A 22659-nucleotide genomic window follows, 5' to 3' on the forward strand; every position below is an offset into this window, starting at 1 on the left:
CTGCCACCCTTTCACTCTGTCCCTAGAATCCTCCTCTGTCACACCAAACCTCTGCATGTCCTCCTTCACTACATCCTTGAAGCTTCTTTGTTGTCTTCTTCTTTTCTTCATACCTGATAGCTCCATATTTACCATCCTTTGTCAGGTGTATCCACCATCGCTCCTCTGTCCAAGCTATCTCAACCTCACCTCTCTAACCTCACTTCCTGGTCACTCCCAATGAAAACCTTCAAACTCTTCAGTGTCACCATCTCCAAACCATGCATCACAGCAGGTCTCACTGCCATCTTGTAAACTTTCCCTTTCACTCTTGCTGCTATCCTTTTGTCACAAATCACCCCTGGCAGTGCTTTCCGGATGATCTGATATCGTCGTGTTGGTGTTGTTCCCACATCATCATAATAAATGTTGTTCCAGGTTTCTCCTTCACCTCTCTTTGGATGCTTGACCCCAGGTGTTTAAGCACATCTACCTTCACGACCTCTGCTCCTTGCACCGTCACTGTCTCATTGTTTTCTTTGTCTGGTCTCGTGCACATTGCTTTTTAAAGATTTTTGTTTATATTACAGGAATCAACCAGAATATTTGTTATTCCAAAAATATTTAAGTAAAGCACAGGAAATGAATTTTTTCATTTCCCTCAATCCTTGGATGCAGGCCCGGGCAAGAAGCCCTGGTTGTCACAAAGGCAGGTACACAGATCAGTTAACATAAGTGTCTGCATAAATGATCACACCACACTTTGCTCTAATATCACTTTTATTTACAATATTTTCAATACAAATCCTTTAGAAATGCACCAAATTTTCACATAATTGTGTACTTTTTGTGTCTAATATAAAACAAATAAACTCATTATAGATTAAATATCCACTCCAAGAAAGAAGCCATTGATAGCAGCAGAGTCTTACCCAAATGCCCATCACAACACACTGTAAAAAATAACAAAACAAATCAGTCTAAATGGCAGAAATGCAAATAAGAAGTAAAGAAGTAGAAAATACCTTATAAAAAGTATAAAATCAGTCTCCTGCTTAATAATAATAATAATAATAAAGAAATGCCTTGTAAACTATAGTTGAGTTGTACTCAAACACCACAGCTTTTACTATGAATCTCTCTGAAGCACCATGTAGATACGTTTGGTACTGTCTCAGGCTTTTCCTCCATTCTGTAAAGTACTGCTATTCACGCTGGATTTCTTAACTTCTATCCTCATAGACTGACTCTCAGCCCGCGACTCCAGTTTCACTCCACCGGAGACCCCCAGGGATCCCAGCGCAGCCTTTCCCGTCTTCAGGCTCTTGGACATTGGGATGCGGGTCAGCCCTGAGCGCGGTGGCTGGGCATCGTGCCCGGTCTGTTTGACAATAGAGAGAGAGTACAGTTTCTCAGGCAGGAGAATGAAAACAGCTGAGCCACACTGACACTAAGTTATGGATTCATGGTAAAAAATCATGCAGGAAACAGGAATTGTAAATTAGTGCAATGTAACTGATCTTATGTGCTAAAAGAGCAGCACAAATGAGAAATGTAAACATTTATTCGTTCTTTCACTGAGCGAGCGAGCGCTTGTCCAGGCCAGGTTTCAGTACGGTGCTGACGGTGCCAAGCTGTTTTGTGTCAGCCGGGGCGCGGAGGGCCCCGAGCCACGGCTGTTTGTGAATGTAAACAGTAAACACAGTGTAACAACTATAAATTACAGCCTGATTAAAGCAGGGTGGCAAAATTCCACCTCATTATCTCTGCTGCTCTCAGACCTGCACATGGCCCCGTTTCTGTCACGCTACCCATCGGATCCACAAAGAACAGAGTAAAAGGGGTCCCGGGAAACACCACACACAGTGCTGCATTATCTCCCATCTCCAGAGATGTGAAAAGAAGCTCATGGTGAACTTAGGAAACCGCTATCAGGTTGAGTGTTCCTATCAACTCTTTGATCCAAAAATGTAAAAGAAAATGAAGAAGGTAAGGAAAAGAGATGATCCAACTTAAAGAAAACATGAATTATCCAAAGCTGGATGAAGGAAAACTTACCATGCCTTGTGTCGTTCTGGAAGAGGAGGACGTAACAGGAGAAATTGTAATGCTGCTCATCACTTTGCTCTGCGTGCTCCTGGTAGTAGTGGTGGTGATTTGACGAGGCGAGCGCAAAACTGTCCCAGTTGATAAGGTCATTTCCTTGCTCTCTGTGACAGCAGCCACCGGCCTGACGACCATCTTTGGGGCGATGTTGTTGCCTAGATGAATGTGGATCTTGTTATCGTCAGTTGTGGTGATGATACTCGTGTTGCCGTGACCCTTTCGTACAGGCGATGGGACCATCTGCTTCTCGGGGGTAACCTTGAACACGGCTCGGCCCATGGTCATCTCCTGAGGTTCTGGGGAGGCAGATGCTTCACACGCTACAGCTGTGCTCACTGTCATGATGGAGACAGGGGACAAGGGTCTTCCTGAGTTAGTGGAGGAGGTTCGGCTGGTTTCTGGAGACTTGGCTCTAGATATAGCTGTGATAGTGACTGGAGACTTGGCCCTTTCGGGGCCCTGAGACACAGCGGGGGACTTTCTCCGCTGGGTCGGAGCAGTGCCGGTGGGAATGATGGTGATTCTGGATTTGGGTTGAGATGGATTGGGGCTGAGGGGAGCAGAACTAGAGAAAACGTCCCCAGCAGTCGGGCTTCTGATTTCAAGAGTTGCCATGTTGTTTTGGTGATCTGGTGTCACTCGGATGTGGAAAGGCTGACCTGGCTTCTGGGGCATGGTCAGCTCAGAGGAGAAGCTCTCTCCATTGTGTAGTGGCTTCTCCAGGTGGGTCTCTTGAGGGCTGTTGTCCTTTTTCCTCATCCAGGGAATCCAGGATCTCTTGATACCTAAATCACTGCCAGATGAAGGTGAACGCTCAACAGCACTGCCTTTCTCTGCTGGCTTCTTCAGGCACTTCTGTCTGAAGTTGTTCATAATGTGGTTCTCTTCTTGAACAGACTTTCTTATAAAGCCAGCCGGGGTATCCTCCTCTGCTGGCTCGGAGGACGACGCTTCTGTCTGCATGCCAATGGACGTCACCGCCACGTCAACTATTCTTCTCCCATTTAAGCTGGGTCGCAGCGCTCGACTTTGACGCTTAGCCATCTCCAGTTCTTTGGTGAGATGGAAAACTTCAGTGCTCATGTTCTTGGCTTTCTCTTCTTCTTCCAAGAACCTCTGCTGCAGGACGGAGAAGTCCACTTGGAGCTGAGAAAGCTGGTCTTCTTTGTGCATGAGTTCGTGGATCTTCTCCTTGAGCGCTACCACATCGCCTTGCAGTTCCCTGGTTCTGGCCTCCTCTCTCTTGCAACGTTGACGCAGATCTTCCTCCTGGCTTTCCTCCTCTCCTTTCTCAATCGCTTTATTCCGCGCTATCTGAGTCCGCATTTCCTCCACCTGCTGGGACAGAATGTTGGCTTTGTCCTGTTCACTCATGAACTTTTTCTCCAACATGTCGTACTGATCCTCTGTCTTGAGAAGATCTCCCTCTACCACTTCGAGCTGTTTGAGACGGTTTTTCAGGCGCTCAATTTCAAACGTCAGCTCCTTAACTTTGTTGTCGTCTCTGCTGATGGGCTCAGATGTTCTCTGCATGTCACATTTCACTGAATTCTTTCCAGAAAGTTTTTCTGCTTGCTCAAATCCATCTAACTTCTTTTTCATTTGGTTGACTTTAGAGCTAAGGTCCTTAGTTTTATCAATTTCATAAGCTAGCTTAGTGCTAAGCTCCCCCTTTTCATTCGTTAAAGTCTCTATTTTGGTTTCCATCTCTGATTTCAATTTTAGGAGCTTTTTGCTTTCTTCTATCAGCTTCTCTGTCACTTCCATAACTTTACTCTGCTCAGCTTTGACCATGTTGCTTAAATCGTCCTTTTTCTCCTCACAGGACTTCGCTGTTTCCATCAGGGTCTTTCGTTCTTCCATCAATGCGACGGTCAGTGATTTAAGCTTAATGAGGTCATCCTTAAGGCTCAGCTCAGACTTTTCCAGCTTTATCTCAGATGACTCGAGCTCTTTCATATGAATCTTGAGAGCTACAACTTCGTCTGAAAGCTCTTTGGTCAGGCCCTTCTCTTTTTCTAGAGCACCGTGTAACTGTGCACACTCGGCTTTGCTAACGCTAAATGCTCCCTCGAGTTTTTCCAATGCCATGATTCTTTTTTGGAGCTTCTCCACTTCCAGTCTGAGGTCTTTACTCTTATTGTCCTCCTCTTGTAGCCTCTTCCGTAGCTCCTTACACTGATTTTCTGTTTTAGTAATCTCCTCGTCCTTTCCTTCCATCTCCAGCACTCGTTTTCTCAAGTTCTCTAATTCCGCAATCAGGTTTGAGTTGTCACACTCCCCCCTGCTGATCTTCTCCCTTAGCTCATGCAGTTCCTCCTCAGATCTCCTCAGTGCTCTGTTGCTTTCCTGTAGCTCCGCAACCTCATTCGTGAGGCCTGAAAGTTTTGTATTTAGTTGACGATTGAGAAGCTCCTGACCGGCTAGCTTGGCACTCATCTCTTCGTGTTGTTGCTTGAGCTTGTCGGCTTTCTCCTTAAGCTCGGCCTCAAGGCTCAGCACCCTGTGTCCATCTTCCTGAGCACGCTGACTGGCTTCACTTAGAGCCTGCTCACGCTGCTGCAGCTGCTGGCTGAGCTCCTGGACCCGCTGGCTCTGCTGGTCTATTTGTTCCAGGTGCTGCTGCCGCTCATTGACCAACATCAGGGCGAAAGACTTCAGTTTGACCAGCTCCTCTCGCACCTTGGTCAGACGTTTGGCGTGTTCGTTCTCCTTTCTGAGCTGGTAGGCTTTCTCGGTCTCAAGCAACTTCTTCAGTCTGAAAGGAACAAAAAAAGAAAGGGCATTATTCTGAAAGGTCACTGACTTTAAACTTGAAATTTGCATGTACGGGAGGAAACTAGAGTCACAACTCCAACAGAGTGACTCTAGGAGCCTGTGGCGGGGATTAAGGACAATAACGGATTATAAAGCATCAACAACCGGTATGACGAATGCAGACGTGACTCTGGCAGACGAGCTGAACACTTTCTATGCTTGCTTCAAGGCTGCATCATCAACGAGTGCCCAGTGGAGAGAGTGGACAACTTCAAATACCTCGGAGTTCACATCACGCAGGACCTGTCATGGTCCTGTCACATTAGCACCGTGGTGAAAAAGGCCCGACAGCGTCTCTACCACCTCAGATGCTTGAGAGACTTCCAACTGCCCTCCAAGGTGCTCAGGAACTTTTACTCGTGCACCATAGAGAGTGCACCATCTCAACCTGGTTCGGGAACAGCACCATGCTGGACAGACGAGCTCTACAGAGGGTTGTGCGATCAGCCGAGCGCGCCATCCGCTCCGAGCTCCCTAACCTGCACTCAATCTACAGCAGGCGGTGCTGCTGCAGACCGTGAAGGACCTCAGCCATCCCAACAACGGACTGTTCTCTCTGTTGAGGTCAGGAAAGCGATTCCGCTCCCTGAAGACCAACACAGAGAGACTGAGGAGGAGCTTCTTCCCGCAGGCGATACGGTCTCTCAATCACACCACCACATAGTACTGACCCACACATATGGTTCTTACACACACACTGGACTTTCTGGACATTTGTTTACACCAGTGGCCACTGCACAACTACACTGTGTGGTCATCTAATCGAATCACTTTATCACAAGTCACTTAAATAAATCACTTTAAGCATATTTGCACTGCACAAGACACTTACACATGTGGATTGCACAACCCTGGACATTATATTTCTTCATACCATTTAGTACTTGTACAGCTGCTGTTATATAAGAATATATGAAGAAATATAGAACAATATTTCTATATTGTGTATTTTGTTGTACAGTTATTTTATTTTTAACTTTAATTTTTATATTTTATTTTATTCCTTCCTAGCTAAATTTACCCTTCATTTTAATTTTCATATTTATTTCCTATCCTATTCATATTCTTTTTTTCTTTAGGTCACGGGCAGTTGTCTAAGCATTTCACTGCATATCCTACTGTGTATGACTGTGTATGTGACAAATAAAATTTGAATTTGAATTTGAATTTGAATTTGAAAACTTTATGCACTGACTCCACACTCTAAATCAAACAGTGGTATAAACAAGCCCAGCACTTGAAGCTATCTAGAAAGAACACGGGTAAAGCAACAAATTATCAGTCACAGTCCTGGTAGAACACATAATTCATGCTACAGTGTCCCAAACGAGCATCCAGAGGAAAACCTGTCAGAATGAAACACTCCAACATTCCTACTATTTTCAATCCTGCCAAAGCGATAGTACAAGAGAACAAACTGCTACTGAGTTTCACCAACACCCCCTCACCAAGCAGTCATCTTTTCTCTGAGCTCCTTTCTATGCTGCTCATGTCCATTCTCATTTCCAGCTCGAAGAAAATCCATACAAAGCAGAATGCATGCAGATGCAGTTCCTGCCTGTACACTCCCGGGGATATTGTAATACAATATTTGACCTGAACCTTTTTGCATTGCAAATTAAACCAAATTACAAGAGGCATCAGCACAACAAGGATGATTGTGCATTTTAAACAACTCATAAAGAGACAAAATGAGCTCCATTCAAAATGTATGTGGTCACAAGACCTCAGAAACTTGCTAGATTTAAAACTTACCCACTATTGATGCTCTACAAGTAGCACATGAACCCTGTTCTGCCCATGCAAAAATCCACAGTAGCAGCAATAGGAGTAGCAGAGACCTCCTGTCACTTAAATCTTCCACCGGCACACTCCAGGCGTGGCATGAGGGCAATGAAAGGTGAATAACTACTGCGAGGAAACAGCAGACTTCTAGTGAGTGATGCCACCTCATCCATGTAAAGCAGTGTGAGAGTGTGTGAGAGAGAGAGCTCTGCTTCAGACACTGTGAAGGGGGTGGGACCCTTCCACAGAACCAGTGTTTTGCAAAGCTCCCCTCAGTTTGAATGCTTTTTATAAAAATAGAGATTAGCCCAATATAACTTTGTTTCCAAGTTTACGCCAAAAAAAAAGAATCCGTTTTAATGCTTTCTGAGGCTCACATTCAAAGTTATATCATTGTTGCTCCATTTTCCATCCTGTGTGCAGGATAATGTCTCTGCTGTGAGCTCACTGGTACAAGAGAGAATGTCTGCTGCAGTTGCACTTTAGGGGAACCTGGACATGAATGAGGCTCCCTGCAAAGTCTACATATGATGAGGAAACCAGATATGGAAGAGTTGGATGCCTCCCTTGAGGTGACGGAGACATGCGAGGATAGAGACATGGCAATAAGAGTACGAAGCGCTACATCCAGACTGCAGCGCGGGGCCGTGTAGCTACAGTTAATCATTTAAACCAAACCACAGTTTAAAAAAAACGCGTCTGCCAGTGAACTTGTAGATAAACATCGACATTGATTCATAATGCCAGCAGCTTCCATTGCCAAGTGTGATTAGCATACCTGGCTACTGTACAAAGAGGCCGTCCACATGTGAAAGCGTAGCTCATAACATTTCATACTTACACAGTCAGAAGTCACTGACACCCTAGAAACTGGAACTCTAAAATTACTTTCATGCAAAGGTCAGAGTCATGATGTCAGAGGGGTTTGGCACTCGTGGCCAAGTCATGTAGATTTCTAGTTTACTGTTACTAAGGAAGAAATAATTGTGGTGTACAGTGTCCAAAACAGGAAAATACAAGTGTTTGTGTTACCGTTTCTATGAAGCACAGCTTTTCTTTTCTTTTAACTTTTTCAATTTACTACAGGTCATTTTTTTCTAGCTTGTGTTTCAACTTTGCAAGAAATTGCTTTGCGTCCATGTAAAAGCGTGTGTGATCTATAAGCCTGTGTCAGTAGGATGAAGATGGATGTAGAAAACAAGTGGCAAAAGGTGCAGAGCCTGAGCTCTGTGCACACTGACTTGGTGCTAAAGGAGAGCACACAGCGTGTGCTCGATAACGACAAACGGTTTAAGTTTGGAGGCCAGTCTTCATTTTGTGTGCGTGACTTTGCGCTCTTTGAAACTCCCGTCAGGAGTGGGAGCTGCTTCCTCCGTCAGTCTGAACACATTCCACCGTGCCACTTGAAATATTTAACATCTTGACACATAAATTACTTGTTGTCTGAGAGGGTGTTAATCGCTGATGGCTGCCAGTCTGAAGGAGCGTCTTCTCTGCCCATTTTCTGCATTCCTCAAGGTGTTTGGCACAAGAGCGTTTGACTTCTCTCTCTTCACTCTCATCTAGATGGCTGGAGGAGATCACATCCATAAGGATGAGATCATGACACGCTTCCATCTCACCTGAGAGAGTGAATGACTGTCTGTTTGCATGTTTTTGTGTAGCTGTTAGCACTTGTGTCATGTGCTCTTTTAAATCTGTTTTTCCTGTTTATGTTAACCCCTCCAGCCCCTGGCTACTTTTTTTTCACTTCCTAGGTAAAATTTTAGTGAGTAAAAACTCCATAAATCTAAGGCCTAAGGGAAAAACCCGCTACTGTGTGGACAGCAAACGTCTGTCCCATCTCTCAGTGCAAGTGAGATTTGAAAAACAAAATTGGAAGTTTTACTTCCGGCTAAACAAAACTGATGTAAATTAGACGAGAATAACACTGCGTGAGCTTTACTGCGAGCTCCGTCAGGCTCTTTAATGAATATACCATGGACATGTTAGATTTCCTCCTAGAGTTGAGCTGTTTTTGCATCCCTGTGCTTTGTATCCTTGTATGGTGCAAATAGAGGAATCTGAGACGTGCAGGTGCTGACAGAGTAAAGACCTGGCAGAGTTCACCCTCTCTGCTCTCTCTTTGGGGTGACAGAGGCCGCCATGTGTGCGAGCCAAGGAACCTGCTGGAAACCACCTGGCATGAGATGGGGGTCAACAAATGATCGAGTAGAAGTAAATTAACCCGTTTAGTTATGATTTGGTCGCTATTACCAACCGCAGCACTTACAGCTAAACTTCACTTATCCTTATCTCTCTCAATAAAGGTTATCTTATCTTATTAATTATAAAGTTTCAGATCAGATTCTTTTGAAGTTGTGGAATGTCACTCAAACAACTTCACAAATATCAATTAGTTGTTTTCCTTCAGAAATGTTACAATAACCTCATTTGAATATTTGCAGACTCCTTTGGTTCATATCGGTGGTAAAGACGGACAATTTTATAGGTGTGGTCAGGGTGAGATACTACCTATGTACCTCACTGCTTATGCCAGGGGTCTCGAACTCCAGTCCTCGAGGGCAGCTGTCCTGAACCTTTTCCATGTGTCCCTGTTGCAACAAGCCTGAATACAATTAGTATGTCATTAGCAAGACCCTGTAGAACGTGACTGCATGCTGAGGTGACAATTCAGCCATTTGATTCATGTTGCAGCAGCTCATGGGTGAATGAACATGGTGCAATAAAAGTACTGTTAGAAGAAATTTTTTCCACTTCAGCATGCAGTCAAGTTCTATACTCTTACTAATGACCTACTAATTGTATTCAGGTGTGTTGCAACAGGGACACATGGAAAAGTTTCAGGACACCGGCCCTCGAGGACTGGAGTTCAAGACCCCTGCTTTATGCAACACAGAAGAGCTCGACCAGTCCAGCTAACACAGCAGGATACACCACAGACAGGTCAGCAGTCCCTCTTTCCTGTTGCTAAAACTCATGAAATGCATGCAGTTTAAGCTGGTTGTGTGCACTCTTTCACTAGGGCTCTGTTTAAAACAGGGGTGGGGAACTCCAGGCCTCGAGTGCTGGTGTCCTGCAGGTTTTAGATCTCACCCTGGGTCAACACACCTGAATCACATGATTAGTTCATTCGCAGGCCTCTGGAGAACTGCAAGACATGTTGATGAGGAATTTAGCCATTTGAATCAGCTGTGTTAGATCAAGGACACATCTAAAATCTGCAGGACACTGGCCCTCGAAGTCTGGAGTTGGACACCGCTAGATTAAAGTATCAAATTTCACAAAATTTTTCTCAAACTATGGGGCGGGCCACAGTGGTTGGTTACTGCAGGTGGTCGTTTCTGTAGGTAAATTCAGCTGCTTATTTCCCAGGTGTGTGTGTGTGTGTGTGTGTGCCCGTGCAAAGAGGAAATGTCGCAGTTTTAAAGCAACTTTTTCACAGTCATTAAAATTGCCACATAAGTGCTCCAGTCTGTCTTACAGATGATTATGTCATCCACATATTTTGCTGTTATTTTTATTTTGCAAACTATGAGTGCAAATAGCTTTAAATTATGCATCGCCGTCCGTTTGTGGAAGCTGCAACAAAACAATAACAAAAAAATAATCTCCAACAACCAACAGTCAATTAAACCCTTTTATATGGGAGTGTTTGCAGTTAGCAGGGCCTTCTCGCTCAGACACTCACATGGCACAAATACACTCTCACATACAGGCTTGCTTTATCTCTATGAGCCTTCTAGACACACAGAATTTCACCATCTCCCCTCCCGTGTTGTGTGTCCATGCAGCCGCTCTGAGGTTGCGAGCCCGTGTCACAACCTCAGCAATGAAGCTCTGACATGTCCTTTAGCCCTGCGCTTGTCTTTCCTGCTGTTCTTCCACCCCATGGCTCTGTGTCCGCTTCTCTCGATGCCTTACCTGTGTCTTTCGCACAGCAGTCCAAGTCCACTCTGCCTCTGGCCTCTCTTTCCTTGAGCTGCGTGACTCTCCCCTGCATACAAAGCTATACGAGGTTATCATTCAGTAAGCGGCACCTCCCTGTCTTCTCCCGTCTCGCTTGCGTCACAGGTTCGATGAAGCCATCTTTCATACAGTCTGAGATGTTTTTCAAGCATTCCTTCCCTCGACTCTCTCCCTTGAGCCACTGGATGCACTGGCTTCATAGACTACACTGGAACTGCACTTTATGCTTTCTTCTTCTTCCCCTGCTGCTTTTACCAGGTTCTCCTTCACAGTTCCTCCTTTTACTTCTCATACCTGTAAAATTCTGTATGAGCATCACATGATGCTACAGTGCTACAGCAATAAATTTACTTTCTGTACACCATTTTTTTCACTTTATGTGCATATTGCTTTCTGTTAAATGAACATATTTGTAGGTGCTTCTCTCAAAGCTTATTTACCAAATGATTTAAAATAGGGGGGCAGCTAAACAGTGTCCAGGTTCAGATAATGGTGTTTTACAGCCGCTGGCTCTTGCATTCCTTTCCTGACCTCCTCACCTTTCTCTCTCCTGCTCCAGGAGGTTGGTGAAGTCGTCGCTCTTGTTCATATAGTCGGCGTGCTTCCTCTTCTCTGTGTCCAGCTCGTGGATTGTTCGCCGGTGGCACTTTTCTGCGAGCAGCAGCTGACCCAGCATCCGCCGGTACGTCTCCTTGTGCTTCTCCTGCAGACGCTCCAGCTGAGACGGCAAAGACGAACACGCACACACAGAAACAAAAAATTCCAGTTGCTGTGGTGCAACATGCCAAGTGTTTTGTAGCAACAACCTCCTGCCAGGTGGTGACAAAAACATTACTTTTATTAGTTTCTGTCTTGTGATTTCTTGGATTTCCAGGGTCTTGAGGCCTGTTAATAAAAAAGTAATTTTGATCATCCCTCAGGGTTTGTGACTGACACTCGCCTACTAACCTCAGCCATCGGTTTCTGGTAGACACTGTGGTTGTGTGGTTTGGTGCTTGTGATGACGCCGTCTCTCTGAAGGGCCTGGAGGGCCGAGCCAGTGACCGCGGAGCCATACTGTGACTCAAGGGCTTCTGGGGAACTGTGTTTGGACTTCAGCATGCAGATAACATCCTCTCTGGCCTGAAGTTACACAGAAATGATACAGAGGGTGTTAAAAACTTGCTAGTCTTTGCTTCGTGGATCACCAGTTTACCTTTCAGAGTTCTCTAAAGTACCAACTCGATAAAGTCTAGGTGTGGTTGTCAGTTTTCTCTGGTATGTTACATTTTAAACCACAAGAGAGAGCTGTTGTGCAAAACTTGCAATTACTCAAGCCAATAATGTTCAGGTACTGCGCTCATCCAGCTTTTCTCTCATCATTGCACTTGTCCTGCTTACAGCTGCAGATCACATACAGAAAGCTAAACACAAAGGGAAACAATGCCTCGCCCACCTGAATCTCTCCTTCCATGATTCCCAACAGTGTCAGCAAATCCTCTTTAGACAGATCCAGGATGTTCTGTCTTTTATCTCCAGCCTTGGAGGAATCCAACGGTTTGTCTTTGTCAGAGATCACCTCGACCTCCACTGTTTCCTCACCATCTTTCTGCTGGACTTTGGCCTTCAGGGTCTTCACAGGCAGGCTCACTTCCTGTTCTTGGTCACCCTGTGGAACTCCAAGTACCCCATTGGCTGGGGTGTCCACCCCACTGCTTTTGGATCTCATCCTACCTGAACCAGGGAGAGAAGGAACAGGTTTCTCTGTTTTTAATTCAGCCTTTTATTCGGTTATTCTACTTTTACTTGCATCCCACTACCATTCATCTTTTTCCTTTCATAGATATTTTTGGTTCAGGAGTGTGTTGTTTGAGTTTGGCTTCCATTCCTGTTCACATTAACAGACCTTCTGACCTGCACTGATCCGATGACAAACACAAGCACAATCATTGTGTTTGTATTAAAACTGGATGAACATGTCTTCTGTTAACATCCCTAATCTGGAGTGAATATCAATAATTACCCACCTGTGTGTGTGTGTGTGTGTGTGTGTGTGTGTGTAGTCCCAAAATCACAAAGGCATATAAGGGTGAGTGTTGGTAGAAGTGCATGTACATACACTATATCACTGGTTCACAACTTCTGCTGACATTTCTGAATGTTTTAAATAATTTAAAAGTAGTTTGTAACTGAGCCTGTGCACAGCATGAGTTCATTTGTATTTGTGAGTCCAGTTCACGGTTGTCAAAGGTTGGAGACACAGCTACAGTCAATTTAGAATAACTAATGAACCAATCAGCCAGTGTGGCTTCTCAGTCACAGTAATCCACACAAACTCCACAAAGAAAGATTCAAACCCAGGACCTTGGTGCTGTGAGGTGACCGTGCTAACCACTGAACCACTCTGCCACCCTCTTCAGTTCATATCAATTTTTTTAAAGTTATGACAGCAGTGGTTACAACTTTTGGAGGACATGGATACACAAACGAATTCATATTTAACCTCCTATGACCTGGCGTCCACATATGTGGACATCACATTTTGGGTTATTTAGGCCAAAATACTCAATTTTGCTCTTCAAGGGCCTGATATCCACTTACGAGGACCTTATGCTGCCACTGTTCTATTTAAATTTTAAACTAATATTCTCATATGTGGCTCTCATTTTTCTCAGAAACAAAAAATAGGTAAAAAAAAAAAAAAAATCTGGTAATTCTTTGTTTTTACATTCATCAGGTGCCAATCAGCCCAAATATCAAAGAGAAATTAAAAATGCATGTCGTGGAAGAGTTCAGGTCTTAGGAGGTTAAATTAGTTACAAAAAATGGCAAAAATGTGACATTAAAATTTCCACATTTCTGTGATGCTAAAACAAAGCTAGGTGTTAGCTAGACCTCTAACCAGTTCTCAAGCTGGGAGCTGACTCCACACACGAGAACAACAACCAACAATGTTAAGAGACAGAACTGAAGAGAAGTTTGTGTCTCTGTGAATGTGAAAACGTGTTTGTGTGTGTGTTCACGTTCTGTACGAACAGAGCGCTCTTTGTGATCGGTTTCAGATATGACATCAGCAGCTCTTTATAATTACAAACAGAAAAGCACCCTGAGCACCCAGAGTCCCCCCTGTAAGCCCACAGTGATGTCATAGCACCCTGACCTCTGAATCATCCCAAATAAGCCGTCCAAACTGTCAGGACTTCTCTCTGAGGCACATTCATGGAAGTGTGCGATAGATTTCACACATATGTTCTACTGGAACATCAGTAACTATTCGCATCAGTCCAACCTGATAAAAAAGTAAAGCTCAGTTAGGTTTTCTATACAATTTCGAGAAGTTTGAAAGAGAGTCTATCAAACTGCTGCTTCACATCAAGATCAATGCTTATCTTCTTCAGTAATCAAGGTCACCAAAGTCAAGACTGCAGTGAATTCCAATGACGCTTGAAACCGATCTCTTTGAATCTCACTTGTTTCGGGGAAAAACACCCATGCACGAAAATTGGGGTGCAAGATAACAGTGGCAGGATCTCTCAGTTCAAATAAAGAGGAAAAAAATCAAACAAACGGACCCATTAAGTGCATCCTTTATCTCGGAGTTCAGAGAGTGCACTTTGGCTCCGAGGAGATCTGGTTCTTAACTGGAGATTAATGGCGGTGCCTTCTTTCCTGCTCATACCTATTAGTTTCAGCTGTAGGCTAACGTTCATTCCAGTGTTGTGGTGCAGCAGTGTGCACGAGTGTTGATAGTGTTGGGTCCACCATTCAAACTGTGCCAGTGTTTCTGAATGATGCCCAGAGGTCGAGGGCATTAAAATGACCACCTCTGGGACACGAGCGTGACGAAACACAGAAACATGTGTAGTGCTGCAAATGACTCTGGCAGACTTCCTAAGGACAAGATGGTTGACACCGAGTGAGGACCGTGATGGTTTATTTTTAATTTCTGGGCCGACGCCATGAAAATCCAGCTACTGTAACAGCTCGGCTCACTTTGCAGTGTTACCATCGTTCAGCAGAGAAGGCAGGCGAGTGCAGTTAGCTGACAGATGTAAGAATAAAAATAGCTTCAGGTCAAATTCAGTGTTGTACAATAAAAATTCATATGAGGAAAATGTAAGAATGCATTAAAAGTAAAACAAACAATCAAAACAAGGTTTCAGACAAACTGCCCCAGAACACAAACATTAATTCTGATCTCATTGTTGAAATGCAGCTCACTTGACTTCACGGCAACCGTATATGTTTTATCATGTTTAGCTCTGAATAAAGGCTTTTTTCCTTTTTCCTAATAGGGGGCGGGACCCTATCTCGCTACTACAGGCTCAGAGGCAGGTCACACCCCAGGCAGGTGACCAATCTGAAGCAGGGCTTTGAGTAAAACATACAAAACTTTATTTAAACCTACCAGCTAATGCCTTTCATTTAGGTTTTTGGAAATAGCACATAATTTTCTACTTAGTTCAGCACTGATTTACAGTACTAATTATCCTCCTCATGAAAGGCAGTATTCACTCTTCTTTTATCTCTTGTTTGGCCTCCACCAGCTGAATATACAACTGTGTCCTCACAGGAACGGTTCTTGCAAAACTAAAACACGGATCGTAAAAAAAACACTGCACAGAGTGGTAGAAAACTAAATATATCTCAACGAGCAATGCATTTGTCTTTAGAAATCAACTTTTAATTTATTATTATAAGAAGTCCAACATTCCTCAGCTGCACGACCTGATGACATTTAATATCCAACACTTCCTGGTAGCAGAAAAGAATAAAATCATTACAGTTTCACGGGCTTTGCTGATTACTGTTTAACAACTTTTGCAGAGTCCATAACTATTTGGACTATTTGACCAGGTTTTTCTCCATGTGCAACCACAGTTGATCTGAAATCTTGCTGCTGAAACTGCTACATATTTATCATCCTCATGGCCTTTTTTCAATTACAGGCAACTCATGAACACAACTGTCATGTGTCATCAAAGCCCACCGTCTTCACAGTTTTGAGTCACCTTGACTGGTCGCTGCAGTCTTTATCAATTTAATTCCGCAGAGAGACAAGCTGGGATTCCTGAGTCACATGACCTGAATTCCTCCCTGCCGTGAAGCATTCCCATTTGTCGTTATGGAAAAGAAAGGAGAGCATGCAGACAGTAAATCTGTACTCTAACATCAACGACCACCTGTCACAATGTCCACACACACTCACAGCATCTAAGCCATCATCACTGATGGTGCGGCATCCAGTACTTCAATCTAATAAGACAGAATATCCTAAAACCCAAGTCCAAGGCCTGAGTCTAAATTTAAAGTGGGACCCATATCTGCCCCAAGGCTTGGGCAGGTCCAGCTGTCACACACATGAGTATTTATAGGCCCCAACAAAGCACGTGCCTCCATTCCAAAGTGATAAAAAGAAACTGTAAAATCTAATCAGTGGTCCGCACCGATGTTCACTTTATGGTTACAGTATACCTTTAGTCCGAATGATGTTTGCTCCCAGCACGCTCTAATAAAATTTAATAGGCATAATGTTGTAGCCTGTGCCAGATACACTAATTATGTTATGGTTACACACAGAGTTAGAGTTTGAGAAAATGACTGAAAACTTATTGAATAAATGAGTCATTTATTTGCCAGTGGTTGGTCTGCTTGGGCAGATACGAGCCCTCAATCGCACAAAAGATGGTCGAAAGTCAACTACCTGCATCCTGTGTGTGTTCATTTGCAGATATTCCCTTTAAAGACACCATCAGCTGAAATAAAATTATAGCATGATAAGGCCACGAGGCTACTGAAAATGTATGTTGTGATGCTCGTATCAAGAGAAATGCCAAGGAAGAGGTTGGGCCTGGTGGCAAAAATCTGGCATATAACCAAATTGATCTGCCAGATGAGGACGAAGGTGATGAATAAGGTTTAGGAAAAATGACTTTTTTGATTCGGTGTGATTTGATGTATTCACAGCACAAACCCAGCGTGACCAAAAAAGGAGAGAGAACTGCACGAGAGCATTAGGGTACCAGTTCTGCCAGAGAACACAGATAAAATGCAGCGTGCTCGAGCAGCAAGAAAAACACACCAGCCCTGCCAAGATACGAAAGCTCCAATCAAAACCATCTCTGCGCATGGGTTTCGAAGCTACCAGTCAATCCATTTATTATTGAAACTTTTGTGAGGATGCAAGGGTACAAAGCCGCAGTCTGCTCCAGGAATCCATTTTGGGAGATGGAGCCTTCGAGCCGAGACGGCCGGTGGCCTTCACGGGTCAAATTTTACATAACAGTCTTTTCCTGGGAAAACTAAAGACTCTGTTGGCAGAAAAAGTTTGGAGTGATACTTGTTCACATTCCTTAAAGATTCCGCTTTCATAAACGTTCTTCTTGTAATGTTAAACTGAACCATCAAAAAGATTTTGTGCACATAACGCGAGCATTTACAGCTTGTCTTACTGTAATGATGACTTCTATTAATACTTAACTAATGCTGGCATGGCACACTGGAGCAAAATGTCAGCATAGGTGGTGGGTTTCATCTTGTAGTATTCTCCTGATGTCACATTAACCTGATCCCCTCATGGGAACCAGCCGAAGCTTGAACAGTGAGCAAACCAAGAAGAATGCAGGTGGCTCTCTAAGTAAGTCTTTGCTATTAGAGCAAACACGCTCTTTGCTTGATAAACACTTAGCGCAGGTAGGCCGTTAATCAGTCACTTATAAAACAGGACACATTCGTGAGAGTTGTTGTGAGGACACTTTGTTAAATATTCACTCAAGCTGTTTATTCACTCTTACTGTGTAAATCCACCGGCAAACCTAGCGAGATGAAACATGCTCAGATTTGGGTCATGCTTTATAAACACTGCTGCACATGAAGCACACTTAGATTCGACATAGTCTATTAGGAACATAGTTTCAAACACGATGATAAACTTTCACATTTTAACGATTCCCATAGCAACGGGATTTAGTAAGAGTCACTTGACTCTCGTTGCTAAACTCTAGCGGCAGCATCGGTAAACCAACACCAACTAATGAAGCACTAGATCTGGTTATCATCTTTACCCTCTCTTAAGGAAGATATTAAGTTCTGAGTGTGCTATGAATAGAAACAGCAAGACAACATATGGATGAAGCACATTCAAACGTGGGAAAGAGACATGGGCTCGGCCATTTGTCTAAAATCCTCTGAATGCCAGCGTCAGCGCGGAGCAAAAAATGGGCGACTGAGAGAGAACTTAGAAAGTCATCTTAAAGCACACATCAAACGTCTGTTCGGTTTCCATAACATGTTTTCATAGCTGTTCAGAGAACGGTGTTTTTGTGCTAACTTACAGCTCTTCTCCAACCATTAGACTTCTGGAATTTATTGGGAATTGGACTGGTACTGATATGGTGCTTTTCTACTCTAACTGAGCGCTCCAAGTCCTTTTCTACTGCAAACCTCATTCACCCAGTTTCATACATATTCATGCAAACACTGTTTTCTACACCTAGGAGCTTTGTCTGACAATTGTGCACACACACACTGGACTGGAGTAGCTGCAAACTAAACATCGACCTTCCGACTGGTAAGTGACCAACTCTACTTCTTGAGCCACTGTTGATCCCAGCTCTATGCCAGGGTGGCGACTTGCAGAACAATCACAAAAACCTGGCAGGCACAAAGGCTCCTCCCTCCATTCTGTCCTACGTCTACTATCCTCTTCAGTCACACCAACAGCAGCCGGAAGCTTTTTTAATCGTTTAAAATAATAAAAGAAAATGTTGATAAAAATGTGACACCAATACCAAAGGTGTAAAAGTAACTGTTGCTGGAGATGAAAATTGAGCTTAGCGACTCAGCGACCCAGATATTTTATCTGAGGAGGGTGTGGAGACCAAAACAGAGGTAAAAAGGCTCCAAAGGTCAGAGAGATTAAATATGTGTGGACGGGAAAACAGTGGGCAGAAATTTCAGCTTTAAAGTTTAAAGTTTGCAGCTGGCCTTCCAGTAAAACTAAGCTATCACACGTCGCAGCGCTCGGAATGATAATGTAACACATGGCTAACCACAAATCTCCAAACTGCTACCCATTTAAGTTTATAAGTGAGCATTTGCATTGTCTTGTGTTGGTGCTATTGTCAGTTGTTTACCTTTTTTACAGATGGGAAAAAATGGAAAGCATTGTTGCAGGTGAGACAAAAATAAACTAAAGCATAACACGTCTGTCAGAGAAGAGCTCTGACTCGCTGAGAGACGTGTGGAGTCACAGAGTGATTGGTTCAGGGACAAAGACGGCCTGTCTTAGTCACAGAGGCCAGTCATCTTCATTCTAAAGGTGCCTTCAGATGTTTTACTGTATATGCTGGTTTGTTCTCTCCTGACCAGTAATATCACTGGAATGATGAAGGCTGGTGTAACTTATCACACAGGAAATCACCAGGAAAGTCATGATTATGTCACTACTGGCAAACAGAATGGGTCGTGAGGTTTGTTCCCAGCTGTGAAATTTGAAATGTCTCCTGATGCAATCCATATTCAATGCCAGAGCGGTTCAGGCACATCATGGTCCAAAGATCCGAACCTAATGAATGACATCACTCGTCTTATTATCGTTAAACATCAACAGCCAGTTAACCAGTCCCCTGTTTTTAGCACGTATGCGTCGCCATTCTGACCACAACATATCAAGTGCTCTTTAGAATATCTTGGGTTGCCATGGAGTTCTGGGCTTATTTTTAAATGAAGGGCACATGAGTTATAAGTGCCGCTGTTCTGCGAAACATCCCGAAGTGTCTAAACTGCATTTTTGGAATTCAAGACCATGGGGCACTTATACGACTGTAGCTGTGCATGTGTCGGTGACAGCTGTTGTTGAGGCCCCCCAGACACGCAGGAAAGACACCGGCTACTGGCGGAACAAGCTCCGCCTCCTGTTTCTGTTAGTGCACGTGTCATAAAATGAATTAGCCCATATGAACACGAACACACAAGATAGAGGTACAGGTGCATATCAATGCAAGTATAAAGAACGATGTCATGATAAGCAACATTTATAGGGTGCTGAGGTGTCGGTGTCAACGTTTAATCCTGGAACAATGAGATGTTGTTCTGTCATGTGTACCACTGTGTACTCACTGCTAAACTATGTCACCTTGTGCACGAGAACTATCTTAAGTGACATAGAGCTCAAGTGATGTCGTGAGGTGACACACGAATCGATGCTGCTCTGGCGGAGACCCAGCCTCAGCTTAGTTTCAGTTAATCAGAGACTGCATTATTGATTTACACAAAGACTGATCCATTAACAAGCTGGGACTGATTACAGTCACAAATCTGTCTCTTCTGATTGCTCATTCAGCTGACTGAATTTCTACAGTGGCCAGATGTAACTGAGTACATTTATTCAAGTACTGCATTAAAATACACATTCAGGGTTCTTGTTCTACTTTAGAAACCTTTATGCTTCTGTTATATCTATTTACATATTAGGCCACGTCTGTGTATGTTTTACATATAAAAAATAAAAAGTAAGAAAAAAGAGTTAAAAACAATCCCGAATTGAATCAGCTTTATTTCTATGGCGTAAAATCACAACAACAGTGTTATATTGTAAGGTAATACACTGCACAATAATACAGAGAGAACCCCAACAATCAGATGGCCTCCTATGAGCAAGCACTTGGCAACAGTGGGAAGGAAAAACGTCTTTTTAACAGGAAGAATCAAACTCCAGCCTCAACCTGCCACGGTCACGTGCAAGAGGAGGAGCTCAGCCACTCCATCAGCAGCATGCAACATACATAGTAACACTGCAGGAATAACAATAACGCACTGCAGTGACTGTGTGACCACAGAGTATCTTTAAGTATGCTTTACCATCAATAACCCACCAAATATCATTAGAACTCCTTCCATCGGTGAATTTCACAGGCTATCCTGAGAGTGTGCAGGAGTAAAGAGGACTTACAAGCACAGAAATGTTAATGAGCAATCTCTCTGCACCGGGTCTCTCTGTCCTGAGGCAGGGCTGGTACCACTGGAAGGCAGGAAGGGAGAGGCTGCGCTGCGATCTCGAACACTCAAGGAGGAAAGAAAACCCTCGACTCATCAGCGGGAGCTGGCCTTGAAGAGACTGAGGCGCATTTCACATTTTTCTTTTCAGTTTACTGAGACAGGGTGACGTATGGCTTGACAAACAGCGACTGGCAGGAGCCATGTGTCTCCTCCTAAACGCTGGTGACTTCATGTGAATGAAATGGAATTCATTTCGGTGTCATTACATCCCATAAATATTCCAGATGAAAGATGTCATCGTGCTGCAGCTCGTCGGGCCTAAGCTTCTTAATGCTAAGCAGCGCAGCAGTGAGAGCTGCATGAGGAGGCGCGTGTGGGAGACGTCGGGGGCAAAGGTCGACTGTGTGAATGTGTACGATATCATTCTCATTTCTTTGCAATATCTCAATAAACCACCATGCCCTGCTGTGTTGTGGGTGCTTCCTCCCACATCCCCACATTCTTTACTGTAAATGGTCTCATTCACACAGTAACAACGTGTAATTCATTGAGAAATGTTTGATTCATGACTTTCTTTTATCCGAACGTGCCGCATTTCCATTATCAGCACAGAGACTAGTCGTGTGTCTGCTCGCACACTAATTAATTCAAAATGTTTAAACGCTCATTATTTGGAATTAATCACACAGGAATGTGGGGAATAGTGTTTTCATTCACATACTGCAGAACAAATGAAGCCAGGAGACTCTTTTGACCAGTGCTCTTTACTGGCTCAATAAAACTGATGACAGCCAAGCAGCAGCAGCACCTGCACTCAGCCGTTTCATTCACTACAGCCTGAAAGCAGAACAGCTGATAAGCTCCACTCTGCTAGAACCGCATGTTTGTCATTGGCTCTTTCCCTCTAAATAGCAGAGATTTTTTTTCTCCAGCATGAGAGATGCAAGAGATGATCACTCACCTGCCGCTCTGATGTTTCCAGAATGTTTAACCAGTTAGTAAACACAGCAAGTAATCCTAGAATCAAAAATAATAAAAGGCAAGAAGGAAATACAGAGTCCACTTGTATCCTCTGGCTTGTGTGGTCCACTGGTGGTGTCTGCTTCCCTGCTCTCTCACCCTCTCCCTGCCTCTCTTCTTTTGGGTCGTCGGGTCAAGAAGGGAATGGTAGAGAGCAATAACAGAGGACTGTAACTTCCCTCTCTCTCACACACACACAGACACACGCCCTCTCTCACTCCCACAGCCTATCCAGTGCTGTTTCACATAGCAGGCTAGCACACACCTCTCATTTTCTTTCCCTCCTATCCCTTCAAGAAGCCAGTTGATGAGTGGTGTGTGTGCGTGTGTGTGTGTGTGTGTGTGTGTGTGTGTGTGTGTGTGTGTGTGTGTGTGTGTGTGTGTGTGTGTGTGTGTGTGTGGAGGGGGGCAGGCGCTATTCTCTTCCCGCTCTGTCTGAAAGGCCGTTGCCCGGTGAGGTGGACTGTGATGTCCTTTGTCACAGGGCCAGATCTTTCCTCCAAGCCACATCCACCATCGTCCCTCTCTGTGCTTTTTGACCAGAGTCACAAAAGCCAGAAGTATACTTCTATATTTAACTCATGCACTGCTGCCAGCACGGGTGCCACTAGCAGCTGAGGCTAGCTGAATGCTAGATGTTTTGGCCGGCCATTCAGAGAGCCAACTCTCCCCGCTGACCCTCGGTGACAGCTGAACAGTGCTGTGCCATTCTCACAGGCTGGGAAAGTCCAGTGACAGCAGCCACCCAAGCCCTAACAGTGGCCGAGTAACCGCCAATTGCCGTCTTGGGATGGTTGAGCGTGGCCAAACTCTCCAGGACTTTGGCAGCCAGGCTGTCTTTTTGGCCCTGCTTGCAGAAAACAATCTAATTTAGGGAGGCGAGCAGAATCTGAGGTGCAGTAATTGTGCTCTGCATCAATGGGAAGAGCTGCTGCCAGGGTGCTGCTGAGTCAGAGTGAGTATAAACACACCTAACCTTGGTTCACCTACCTGTTTAATATGTGG

At 44.1% G+C, this 22659-nt stretch overlaps 1 protein-coding gene across 1 annotated transcript; it reads right to left on the minus strand.

Moving 5' to 3' along the window:
• Positions 1-751: 751 nt before the first annotated feature.
• On the minus strand, positions 752-22045 carry LOC146365460 (filamin-A-interacting protein 1-like). The gene is made up of 6 exons (XM_084914028.1): positions 21596-22045; positions 12092-12369; positions 11605-11778; positions 11196-11374; positions 2038-4843; positions 752-1360 (listed from the first exon to the last, which is right to left on the minus strand). Exons 2-6 carry the CDS (start codon positions 12362-12364, stop codon positions 1154-1156), a joined length of 3639 nt encoding a protein of 1212 aa, XP_084770154.1. The 5' UTR covers positions 12365-12369; positions 21596-22045; the 3' UTR covers positions 752-1153.
• Between the last annotated feature and the right edge of the window lie 614 nt (positions 22046-22659).

This window comes from Perissodus microlepis, chromosome 19 (genome assembly GCF_051167445.1).
Source record: "Perissodus microlepis isolate ML-2025 ecotype Zambia chromosome 19, ASM5116744v1, whole genome shotgun sequence".
NCBI lineage: Eukaryota > Metazoa > Chordata > Actinopteri > Cichliformes > Cichlidae > Perissodus > Perissodus microlepis.

Bases quoted from the DNA above. Each gene is read 5' to 3' on its own strand.
- LOC146365460 (XM_084914028.1), bottom strand. From the start codon at position 12,364: ATGAGATCCAAAAGCAGTGGGGTGGACACCCCAGCCAATGGGGTACTT. The intron at 4,844-11,195 runs GTGAGGAGGTCA...TGTTCCTTTCAG, and splicing joins CTGGAGCAGGAGAGAGAAAG to ACTGAAGAAGTTGCTTGAGA. The intron at 1,361-2,037 runs GTAAGTTTTCCT...ATTGTCAAACAG, and splicing joins CCAGAACGACACAAGGCATG to ACCGGGCACGATGCCCAGCC.